The sequence below is a fragment of the Trichomycterus rosablanca genome, chromosome 20 (assembly GCF_030014385.1).
Source record: "Trichomycterus rosablanca isolate fTriRos1 chromosome 20, fTriRos1.hap1, whole genome shotgun sequence".
NCBI classification, from domain to species: Eukaryota; Metazoa; Chordata; class Actinopteri; order Siluriformes; family Trichomycteridae; genus Trichomycterus; species Trichomycterus rosablanca.
The window spans coordinates 5,918,032-5,931,442 of NC_086007.1; the positions used below are offsets into that span (position 1 = coordinate 5,918,032).

The window sequence follows — 13,411 nt, forward strand, 5'->3', positions numbered from 1 at the left end:
AATGCCTTTCTATCTCCTGGCACTAGTACTGCATGTTTCAATTGTGTCGCTGTGCATAATCCTCAACACTACTACACCTAATGACTTTCAACCAATTCCAAACTACCATCTTTCTGTACTTAACTGGAGAAACTGTGGGCTTATTTGACTGAAAAGGACATTCTTAGAAAAAACATTTCTGTCTAGATTTAAACCCCTCCACAGCACAGAGTTGGCCCTCCTGAAGGAGACTAATGACCTGCTGCTTGCAGTTGACACAAGACAGTGAAAAGTGCTGGACAGCCGCTGTCGATAGTGTTGACCATAACATGCTCATTCAGGGTCTGGAGGACTCAATGGGACATTGCTAAGCTAGTTTAAGTCCTATGTTTGTGTAATTTACATTGGTAATGTTTCAGCCCCTGTTTTTATTCTAGGACAAGGACTTTACCCATGGGGAGGATTATTAGAAAATATGACATTCATTCTTTCTACTGGCTCAGGATCAGATTTAAAGTCCTTTAAATTTAGAGAAGTATCGTTTGGGACCTGAAAGGGTCAACTCTAATCTATTTCTAAATTCTTAAAACTTGGCATTTATTTTGAATGAAGTGTCCATTGGGTACTACGGAAGCGTATTGCTGCCACACAGTTAAAAAAAAAATACCGTCAGTATGTCGTTATAACGAGAAAGGATGTCGTTATAACGAGAAAAGGATGTCGTTAAAACGAGAAAAGGATGTCGTTATAACGAGAAAAGGATGTCGTTAAAACGAGAAAAGATGTCGTTATAACGAGAAAAGTTCATTACCTCAAATGCTGCACAGCTGATGGAGAGTATCTGCTGATGGAGAGACAGTTTGCACACATGCATGATGCTGTAACTTGTGTAACCTTACAGCTTGTGGTGCCGATCAAGATTCTCCTTTAGGATCAACAATGTCTAAACTTGGTTTAATATTCAACATTTGTCTGACATTCGGCATTCCGATCTAAATAAGTGCTTCAAAAAACACATAAGACCTTCTTATTTGATGATTTCTTACACAAATGAAAATAGTCAACATACTACAAAAACAAGTTTATGTTCAATTTAAGATTACGTCTATTTATCTAAAGAAAGGTTATAATGAAACCGTTTATCCAGCTCCCACTTCATCTAATGAGTTAGGGACCGTCATAAAACTAACTGAGAAACGTAGGAAACATGCACTTATACACACTAATAAATCCATTTAAATCTGGTATGATTTGTATTTTTGGAAATATAATTTGTATATTTGAAATATAAATTTATTACAGATTTATTTATCTTTATTTAAATGTAATGTAAAATAAATACCATGTTATTTCAAAAAATAAGGTTTTTGTAGTAGGTGAGAAACATTGATGTGTTTTTGTAAAAACTGTTTGACATTAATTCATCAAATCATACCAGATTTAAATGGATTTATTAGTGTGTATAAGTGCATGTTTCCTACGTTTCTCAGTTAGTTTTATGACGGTCCCTAACTCGTTAGATGAAGTGGGAGCTGGATAAACGGTTTCATTATAACCTTTCTTTAGATAAATAGACGTAATCTTAAATTGAACATAAACTTGTTTTTGTAGTATGTTGACTATTTTCATTTGTGTAAGAAATCATCAAATAAGAAGGTCTTATGTGTTTTTTGAAGCACTTATTTAGATCGGAATGCCGAATGTCAGACAAATGTTGAATATTAAACCAAGTTTAGATCCTAAAGGAGAATCTTGATCGGCACCACAAGCTGTAAGGTTACACAAGTTACAGCATCATGCATGTGTGCAAACTGTCTCTCCATCAGCAGATACGCTCCATCAGCTGTGCAGCATTTGAGGTAATGAACTTTTCTCGTTATAACGACATCCTTTTCGCGTTATAACGACATCCTTTTCTCGTTTTAACGACATCCTTTTCTCGTTTTAACGACATCCTTTTCTCGTTATAACGACATCCTTTCTCGTTATAACGACATCTTTTCTCGTTATAACGACATACTGACGGTATTTTTTTTTTATCTGTGTGGCAGCAATACGCTTCCGTACATTGGGAGCTCTAAACAAGCCTGATAAGAAGGACTTGAGCTGTGTCCTAAACAGCACAATGTCTAGTACAAAGTGTTTGCTTTTAAGTACACTACAGAAAATAATAATGTGGGATTCGGAAAAGCCTAAAATTTACCTCAGTGAACGTCGAGTGAATGAACTTCGAAGGTGGATAAGTCGGTTGTAATTGTTAACCGCTGTTTTCACTTATAAGACAATTTTTATTTGTTGTATTAGTTAGAAATTGTGTTTTTTGTCTGCATTTATACCAAATTTTTTTAATTTATGTTACTTCATTGTGAAACGTCGAGTTGAGCTCAGGTAAGACGGTTTATTTGATTCAATTTTATTATTTACTAAAGATAATTTTTTTATACGTGTATTCTTTAAAGGAAACCTAAAAGTTAACTATCTAAATTAAACATACACAGGTACACAGAGTTTACCAGCTAGGTGTTTAGCTTTAGTCTTGTTAAAGGCCAACAAATAACGCCTTCACCCAGGCTAACTACAAGTGTTCAGTACTTTGTTCAGTACTAATTGATTTATACTGATGTAATTAAAACAAAAAATCTTTCGTGGGAAAGTATTTCTTGTACACTTTGCTATTCTAAAAGGAGACAAGTTTATTCCAACTAATGCAAACAGTTATAATACATTTATAAAACCTGATGAAACCGTGTATTTATACTGCTCTCTGAATCTTGGTACACAAATGCAATGTTTGTTGGAGCAACTGGAGCTGCCATTAAATTAAAATTCATGTTTGGGAACCCAGAATTAGCACGTTTTGGGTCTTCACCAACAGTTTTAGCCCATTAAAGAGGTGACCCAGTAGGCCTGGACCATGTCAGCAAGTCCATTTGCATACAGTAAAAAAGGACATGAATATAATGAAAGCCTAAAATTTGAATGATTTCTGCACCTGTTTTTTTCTGTGACTGATTGTAACATACATACACTGACATTATTTTGTATTATGTTCCTTTGTTCTTTTTATCTTAGTCAGATTTGATAGCCATCAACAAGCTTTTGATACTCTGGTTTCACTTGAGTTTTACCAAATTTGGGGGATTTCTGGTCCAGACATAACCTTTCTGTTCACTTGACATTAAAACTGAACTTAACTTAAGGCTGTTTTCTAAACTTAATTTTAGTCTGATACAGGTTTTTTTTTTAAATGTTACAAACGTTTTAATATGTGTTTCAGATCATTGTCCTGCTAAAATACCCAAATGTGTCCAGAGTTTAGGAATTTTGAAATTATCATCCTTCTCCACCTGTTCCACTGTCTTCAAAAGTCTTACCGTTTTACTTTTAATAAAGGTTAGCAAACTAAGTTTTATTGACCAAAAAAAACATTTCTAAAAACTCCTGAACTGTTTTGCATTGACATCAGTCGAGTTTTAATTTGTTAATTTTAAAGCTGGGGATTATTTTTGTGCTGCCAGTAAAGCTCTTCAACATTAGATATTAAACATCATTAAAATTTAAAGCTTAATCATATTATAACCATATCGTCCAGTATGTTCATTAGGCTGTTCTGTGTGGTGGAATTTAGATAAGCAAAGAATGCTATTAAAATACACCTTTTATTTCTACTCACAGCTTTTGCCTAATTGCATTTGAATAAAGAGCTTATTAAACTTTTTATTCCAATTTATGTGCAGTTTAGAAAGACTTAGCATTCAAGTCTCATTGTTTTAGAGATAAAAAAAGGAAAAAAAAAACGTTACTCCTAAAAGCCTCAAGCTACTGTCTCTCTTACATCAACTGTCATGTTAAACAATTGATCAGGACCTCTTGGCACATTTTCCCAGTCTCATTTTGAGAAGTACACTTTATGTCCTCTACAAAGTGGCAAATTAATTTCACAGATGGAGTCTTGCGTCCCTGTTGGACTCTGTCTGGAAAGTGGAGCTGCCACCCTGTCGCATTGCCCTGCCTTTGCAATTTTAATGAGTGGCCATTCATCAGGCTCTGATGCTTGGACATTTTGCTTGCTGTACAAATCTGTTAATAATGTCAAAAACATGTGTTTAGTAATGTGCTTCAGATGATTATAAATAAACTGTTCATCATGTTCAAATAGATCTTTGTCTGCTTTGGCTGTACAGTCCTTAAATCTTAAAGGTGTATTTATAGATTTTCACTCTTTACTACTAAGAAATGTATGTATGCTGCTCATCAGTGACCAGTAAATTGTGATAAGCTGCTGATTGTTATGTATTTACTTTATTCTGTATTGGAAGGGAAATGATTACTAATGACATGGGCTGGTATTTAAAATTAGTGTTACTTGTGAGTCGTGTGTGTCCACGATTTATAATCTTCCAACTGTAAGTAAAATCTGTGGAGGAACTGATTCAGTACTCTCACCATCTTAACTGTGTGTAATTACTTAACATTTTGATTTACCTGTTAGCATGTTGGAAGAGCCTAATTTAATATGGTCTCCATTACCCATAAATGAAATGACAGGGTTAGAGTGTGAGGTAATTTGCTATTGATAAAAGTTATTATAAAACCTGCTATTAATGACATACAGTTGTATTAGTGTAAGCACTTAAAGATGGGACTGAACAAACTGAGAACTGGAACATTCTGTTTTATGTTTATGTATTCTTTCAATGTATACATTTTTAGTAATTCATCATTGCTTGCTCAAATTTTTTCATTCAGTTTAGAGAAAAACTTGCATGGCTCTGTGCAAGAAGGCTTTGGGTTTGATTCCCAGGTCAAGCGGTCTGGGTCCTTTCTGTGTGGAGTTTGCATGTTCTCCCTGTATCTGTGTGGGTTTTCTTTGGGAGCTGCGATTTCCTCCCACAGTTCAACGACATACAAGTTACAGATACCAAATTGCCTGTGATGGTGTTTGGCATTGTCTCTGCAGTTTTTTTTTATCTATTAATGCTGAACCTATTTCTATTAAACACTACATTACTGTCAATTACAATGTTGTAATGATCGGAGCCATTTTTACTAAGAGAAGTGCTAATTACAGCTATTATAGAACCCATTTGGTTGGTGAATGTGGACATGTAGTTTAAAGTATCTATTAGGATTGTGTGTGCAAATGACTGCTGCAATTTAAATAGCATTTTTTTTGCATCTTAATGTGTGCAAGCATTTAGATTTTCATGACTAGGCAGCATGTGTATACATTTTGGGATTGTTTTTCTGAAAAGAATGTTAAAGGGCTACGTTTTTTGGGATTTTGAATTTTAAAATAACTAGTGTGAGGGTCTACTGTTGGTAGTGGAGGCTAATCCCCTTAACTGCATAACTAAAATGTTGACTCACCAATAACCTGAATTGAAAGAATCAACACTTAAGTCAATTAATATTTTTGAATCACTTTATGTTGGATTGGCCCTGGCCAAACTTTCAGTTGTGTAAAGACATAATATTTTCTATACCGGCATTTTAAAGTTTTTTTTAATTCTGCAAGCCTAAAAATGTCTTCACCCCAGTGTGTCAAGCAGGAGCTACATATATTTGTCTTCTTATTATATGTTTACAGTATGACATCTACAGTGTAAATAAAGTGTACACATTTGTGAGGTCAATAAAGAGTCTGGACTAGAAGGGCTGGCTTGCATATGACATTCTAGTTCATACAAGGTGTTTAAGGGATTAGGTCTGGTCTTTGTGCAGATCACTGTTTTTCCACTTCAAACTTTATGGATCTTATCTATATTTAGTTTTATAAGGTTAGTTAGTATAAATGTAGTACATTCTCTACTTTTTGAGGAAACTTTTTTTTGTTTGTGTGTGTAGATACTGATAAGACTACAATTTAATGGTACAACAGTATGTAGGTGACAGAATTAATGTGTGTGTGTGATGCAGTATTGTTATATGGGGTCTTGGTGCGCATGCTGGTCACTTTGAGTCGGTTGCATTTTCGATCAGTACAGCAAAGTGCCACATTAAGCGTTAAATCCATTTAATCCAAGTCTTTTTGGAAGTGGGTCACGAGTGAAAATGAAAAACAATGAATGTGGCAGGAGAAATTGCAATGACACTATAATCGAATCTCTCTCATTAAGTCTGTTGAAATAACAGAAGCTTTTACTTCACTTGTATTGGATTACCAGGAATACAGCTCTCTTATGACAATCTGTATTATTAGGGTAATTTCTCTTCTCTCTCTCTCTTTCTCTCTCTCTCTCTTTCTCTTTCTCAGCCCCTGTGTGTTGCAGAAGGGCTGAGGCTTTATAGAAGGCAGGCTGTGCTGTTGTGTCTGCAAGTGGACAGGAATTCTAATGATGCTCTCGTTATTTGAAGAGTTTTTCCTCCTGTAAGTAGGAAATACAGCACACCAGTAACATCAGATTGTCCATCAGATTGTCGCGCTACAGCACACCAGTAAAAGGTAAGGTTAAAAGCATGTACTTTAATGTTTGTGTGTTTTGGTGGTGACAGAACTGGTGTGTGGTAAGGTGGGACTTCTCATGAACTTGCTCTGGTTTGTAAAAGGGAACGCTAGTCATATTATCACAATTTTAATGAGGATACAACAATAGGTAAAATGAGATTTGAGACATTTCTGCAATCATTTTTACTACCGATTAAAACTTTTAGGAACCATAGGCCGGTCACAACTTATGATTCCACCTGTCATAACTTTGTACCTCTTCTAATTGTTTTACTGTGGTAACTGTTCATTATTAATAATTCATCGTAAAAATTGAACTTTATGATTTAATTAGTAAATACTAAACTTGGTGTGTAATACACACATACTTTTACTGCAAATAATCCAAAATATCACAGATGTAATAGCAGAATTGTAGTTATGTGTTAGTGAATCAAATAGTAAATCATGTCAAATCCATTCTAATATTAAACAGCTCTTTATTAGCCCTGGTATTCTGTTTTACATTGAGTTTTACCTACAGTTCTAGTCAATATGCAAACTGAGGTTTTTGCATGATCCAACTAAAATTTATGTATGCCAGGCTTGCAGACCAGTCTTTCCAATTAAATTGAACTGTCACTTACACAAAATCTTTAGGCACAAGATGCTTGCGGTATACAGGTTTTTTTTTTATGCAGCCTAACAGAAACCCTTGACTTTGGTTATCATTACTTTTCAGAACACTAAGACACTGAGAGAAAATAGGCCATTCTCCACTGACTGTGTTGTGGCCCAGTGACTCTAGGTCATGAGAGCTTCAAGTGCTTCTTTCTCTAACACACCTGATCCTGCTCATTACCAAACCTCTTCATGATTTGGATCAGATGTGTTGAAAATTCAAGAGGAAACTCGTTGATGAGTGTTCACCACATGCAATTGTATTGTGCATGACTGATTTGTGATACATTATCATTTAAAAGGTTTCTCACTGTGGAAGAGTATTTGAATGGGATGAAGAAATGCTTCATATTGTGTCTTTAGCACAGCAATCAAAACTTCAGAATCGTGGACAGTTCCCACTTCAGCGTGGCACAAATTACAAGATGAAGGCAACATGTTTCTAGTATCTCAAAACTGATCATTCAAAGCACTATTGGACACATAATCTCAAACGTTGCTGTGTTTCATTTGAACAGTGCATGTTAGTCTAGAGGGAGGAAGTACAGCTATTAGTGATTCAGGTTTCTGGAAGGCTGTATCACTGCAATCTGTTACCACTGGGTCTGTGGTCAACATTGCACTGACCTCTTATCAAAGTCACTGAACGCTAACTTTTGGCAACTAAATGTTATGACAGTGTTGTCTGATTACAGATAGTAATGTCAATGAGTAAAGAGTGTACTAAAGAGATTTCTTCTGGCAACAAAGGCATTCTCGGATATAATATAATCAAAGATGATGGAAGTTATATTATTAAATAATTTAATATTAAACTAATATTTTAAACACATATTTCTTTCGAGATTAAGTATGAAATTAAGTTTGATGCTAAAATGCTTGGATAGAACATGATATTTTTTGCTGTGAAAAGTGTAATGTTTACTAACACTTATCCAAAAAATATGAGGCACAAACTTCATCTTTTGACACAATCTTGAAGCATGTCCTCATGTCCTTTGCAAAACTTGCTTACCAGCAGTTGTCTTGGTTGCCAAGTTAAAAACAGTACAGTATTTGCTGTGTAATAAAGTTTTCCCCCCAGTCATTTTCTAAGAAAACAAGAAACAGGAATGTATATCATCACAACAAAGTTGTTAGCTGTAGGCTTCGTTTTTCATGCCATAAGCTAGATCAGTGGTTCCCAAACGTTTTTCTGCTGCAGCACCCTCCTTTTGTACATAAGAAAATTTGTAATCCATACAAAGCTGGAACTTCTTAATTGAGCAAAACATTAAGCAGTGCTAAGTCATGCCTCATTTAGTTGCTTTGCTGCACCTTCTTGCAATAGCCCCATTTTGGAAAACACAGAGTTATATAAAGAATTGTAGGTGAATGACATTAAGGGCAATAATTAAACTGTAAAATCTGTTGTTATCACTTATGGCACATTTCCATTGTTTGCATCTTGTATATATTTTTTTGGATTAAGTATTTTTGCAGAAATCTTTTATCCTTTTGTTTAAAATCACGGCTTATAAAAACCACTTTTTTTCTACCTATCAGCTGTGTAGCTGCCTGCCGGCTTTCTTTTTGCATTGCTGCATCGGGATTTAAACATAATTTAAGCAACTATGCCAGTAGCCATGCATTTAATTCCACTCATGTCTGAGTTTTGTAGGGAAATGAATGAGTGTGATGTAAAATAGAAAGCTATTGATTTTTTCTTCTCTCACATTCCTGTTGTGAGGCACCAGTGTGAGTGACGGCACTTAAATGTCAGTGTAAGATGATACACATAGCCTGACTGATTGGAGCATTTGTGAAAAAATTTATTTCTAGTGAAGAAATATATTTAGGTTGGTTAATATCGATCATTTGACATTGCACTCTGCAAAACCTCATGTATAATGTACAGAAAACTTCATCTTATTGTACCCACCAATAATGTTGGCCTTGAATGCAGGCCAGGTCCTTGGACATTTATATTCACTTGTATTATGGAGAAATTATATTTCATTAAGTGTTATATTAACTCCATAAATTTACAGGCTTAATGCACAGCTACAAATATATCAATATATTTTGATATATTGTTGGGTCATAAAAGCTTTATGTTAAATGAGTGGGATTCTCAGAGTGGAGACTAATATTTAAAACCAACACTCTCAGTGAATTAAGCCACACTTCATTTAACACTGTGATTGACATAGCAGCCTGATTTTTAAGCAGATGTACTAAGCCAGCTATCATTTTGATCATTTCATACTTTATGTCAGAGGTTTTACAAATATTAAAAGTAATTGTGTAGAATGTAATAAGTATCCTAAAAATGATAAGAAAAATTAATCCTGGAAAAATTTCCTCTTTGCAAATGTCAGAAAAAGTTGTGTTTTTTAATGGGTGCAGGCGTTTTAGTCCTGTTTATATATTTATAACTTCTGCTTACCAGGGGTGCAAATTTTGTCAGATTATTTTCGTTTTGTACATAGTTAAGGAATATTATGAGTAGAAGTTAGAGTTCAGCAATGATCAGAATTCTATTCTTAATACGTTAAAATTTCCTTTATACTTTATTGTATTAATATTTTTTGTCACTCACAGATTTACTGTGGCATTGTCTTCATACTGCCTCCCTGTTCATGGAATTCAAGTGATTATTCAGTTTCTTGTTTGAGATTTTTAACTCACATGGCCCTGTCATTTATGATTTAATTATATACAAAGACATATGTTTCTCTGTATGAGTTCAAACTGCACCACATTCTCCTAAGAGGAGGCGTCTCTGGGCGCAAGATAATAACAATAATACCAGGGTTGTGGTTAAACGAGTACATTAACCTGGTACGTGCACACTATGGGACTTCAGTACAGCTCTTGCCTTGTGTGTGGGAGACCTGCTGATTCTGCTCTTGATTCAAATCAGCTGTCGGCTATTAAAATGATTTTAAATGACCCTGTGAATCAATGGCTTCATTCAACAATACATTATTTGCCACTTATCCATTAATTAGTTGTTTTTTAACCTTACTACTGGTGACAAATACACATGCACTCAAGTATTGGGTAGTATCCCTAGTGTCCAAGTATAAATTAAATAACTCTTAATTTTGAAAGGTTTTGAGCCTATATTGCATGATTATAATGAAGTGCCTCCTACATAGTATATCTGTTCTATATGTGGAAGCATTTCTGGAATAATGATCTGCAAGTCCGTGTCCTTGTTACTTGTTCTTTTCAAAAACTTTTGTGAATAATCTATTTACCTGTCTTTCAGCATCCAATGGTGCCATGGCTGTGATCTCGGGCAGATTGGGCTGTGCTGCTGCTCGACCCCCACTCCTTGCTGCCCTCCCTCTTTTGTGGATCCTACTCTATAGACTAGTGGAGGCCCAAGGTCAGGGTAGGTGTCCGGGTTTTTCTTCATGCTGCACAGCTCTGTGCGGTGCTTCTGTCTGGTCTGTAATTATAGAGTTCCTGAACCGCTGGACACTGTCAGCTGTGAGTGATTGTGTATTGTGGGCAGTCTTGGCCCAGCAGCTATGTGCACTGCTGGTGGATTGTATTTCATTGGTTTTTAAAATTATTTGAAGTAAAAACTGTTTTCTGGTATTTTGAACTATATTTCTAGATTAAGTTTGTTACCAGTTAGTATATGTCTAAAGTGGTAACTTGTCGAATGTAGTGAATTGGTGTTTTTTTGGATCTTGTCTTGACTCTTAGATTTTTAAAAGTAAAAAAGAAAACATTTCATGAACTATATCGGACTAAATCTCTAGATTAGATCTATTATGTTCACTTTCTGTCACTCAGTTCATGAGAGCTGCTACGTAATGTTCTTGCTGTTGACTTTTCTATTTTATATTTATGTTGTTTTCCATCACAAAGACATTTTCTATTACCATTAAATAATTATCAGAATCTCACATGCTATGTCTTGTTTGGGTGTCTACATGAGCTGATTCATAAAGGAGCAGAATGCATTGAGGGGTGTTTATTGGAAGCTAACTTTTGGAAGCACAAGTGCACATGTCCGAACTCATTTCTCAACCTGTGAGAGGACCTGCAGTGAAGTGGTAAACTTGGAGTTTGAGTCCAGTTTTAATTGGCGTCTCCTAGGGAGACAAGGCCACATTGCCCTCTGCTGTCAGCCCTTTTGCTTACTCCCTCCTTCCCCTGTGGCCAATTTTATTTATAGCACAGCCATTGATACACACACACACACACACACACACACACACACACACACACACACTTTAAACCATTCAATCACGCAGCACAAAGGCAATCTCAGATGTTCAGAGCTTCCCTTTACTGCCAAGTCTTTTGGAAAAACAAATGAAGGTTAATTCTGTGCTTGTTCAGGCGGGGTGGACAGAGAAGAATGAAGCAACAATTTGACATTCAGCCCTCATTCAAGTGGGCCTAATGAAATGGGATTCAAGTACATCACATGCCAAAGAGGAGAGTGAAGAGGACTGAGCAAGATGATATACCAGACACAATCATCCTAAACAACACAGTTGTCTGATTAGTTTCATAGCTTTATTACCACACAGATAATTGATAGAATTTGCTTTTATTGTACTGTATGTTTTAACACAGCTCTTGACTTATTTACATACCATAACTGAGACATATGGTGTATAAATAAGTCAAGTACTGGGCATACAGTACTAAGCGGTGTGACTGCAATCATAACTGAAATGAATAAAACTCACTGTTTATGACCACATGTAATTATCTATATGTACCATGATGAACAGTATACCTTTATCTCTACTTTCAGACACACAGTTGTAGAATTTGTTAAATAGCTCACAGGTGAATTCATTTAGAAACTAAATACATTTACTCCAGGTTTCTTTTTTACAGAAGGACCAAAATACATATGGATTTCCTTTTGACACTAAGGATTCCAGCTGTTACTATCAGAGAGAAGTGATTATGTTGTTGTGTTTTTGTTAGGGATCCAAACTCTGAAATGTTATTGCTTTTTTGTGATAGCAAAAAGTTAAAACCAAAAGTTGTAGGATCTTGTAGAATCCTGTGGTGTTGTCCGTATTAACCTAATAGTGGCATATTGCTTTGTTAAACAAACACACACATTTATATAAAAAATCAATGAAATTTAAACATTTATTTCCACCTGAATGTATTTGTGTACTATACTAAAGCTTTTTGGTCAACTTAGATAAAGTTTAGTATCCTATTTACACACAGCTTAGAATATAGTATTAGGAGACCAAGCTGATAAGAATTTGCTTTCCCCCTCTTCCCCTTCTATTTGTAAATAAACTGTTTTGCTCCCAGACAATGTAGGATTAAGCCCATATAAAAACCATATATTGTGATTGCAATGACAGACTTTCATGATACCTGATAGCCAGTGCCGACACATCACTCTGAGGCCACACCATTTTAAAATAATAATAATTCTTTTTCTAACTTTAAAAAAAATCTAGTATAGAGAGGCAGAGCTTTTATGTAAGAAAGTGGTCTCAACCTTTATGGCAATAAAAATGATGGCTGCCAACAGCCTGTCAAATATTAGCAACCAATAATTACCCCTGTAAATGGCTCGTATTGTGCTTTCTTGGCCTTCATAAAATCTTCATCAAGGTGCCTATTTCTCTAAAAGGGACCAATATGCTGTGGCACAGCTGGATGTGGTGTTTAAAAATGTTCCATCTGCTTATTAGATGCTTTCTTTCCTTCGAGCTTTTGACTTTGTCGCCTGAAAGATGACACCTTGTCAGAATCCGATAGCTGTTTGTACGGCACTATTAGGAAAACTGCCTTTGGTGAGGAGACAGGTACAGACCTACATGGCCCAATTTGAGCTCAAAATAAAATGGTATCTGTCAGCCTGGTGGTGTTTTAGAATCAGTTTTCTTTAGAATGACTTTTCTCACATTTTTCATTTCTATAGATAATGCAGACTTATGTTTTCTTAAATATGGGATGTGGACGTGTCTGTTTGTGTCAGTTTAGAGTCTGAATTCATGTTAAACTCTTTTGATCTGTAAGACTTAATGTCTCAATCCCCGATAAGTAATGTATGTCCAATATTTAACTTATTCAGTAAAATTTGTTTGTTGATTAGGATTTTTAGGTCATGTTTTACACTTTAGTTACATTCATGACAGGACAGGTACCTGTTACACATGATTCATTAGTTGAAGTTCAACGTTAAACTCTGTCACAGGCAATTTAGTATTTCCAGTTCACCTCACTTATATGTCTTTGGACTATGGGAGAAAACTGGAGCTCCTGGTGGAAACCCACAAACACATGCACAAAAACAACCTGGACCGCTCAACCTGGGAATCAAACCCAGGACCT

At 35.4% G+C, this 13,411-nt stretch overlaps 1 protein-coding gene across 1 annotated transcript in view; it reads left to right on the plus strand.

Moving 5' to 3' along the window:
• Positions 1–6,301: 6,301 nt before the first annotated feature.
• Positions 6,302–13,411, plus strand: part of robo2 (roundabout, axon guidance receptor, homolog 2 (Drosophila)) — a 413,761-nt gene continuing 406,651 nt past the window's right edge. The window contains exons 1-2 of the mRNA XM_063016372.1: positions 6,302–6,424; positions 10,344–10,469. Coding sequence (XP_062872442.1) covers positions 10,358–10,469 — 112 coding nt within the window. The 5' untranslated portion in view covers positions 6,302–6,424; positions 10,344–10,357. The remainder of the gene's footprint in view (positions 6,425–10,343; positions 10,470–13,411) is intronic.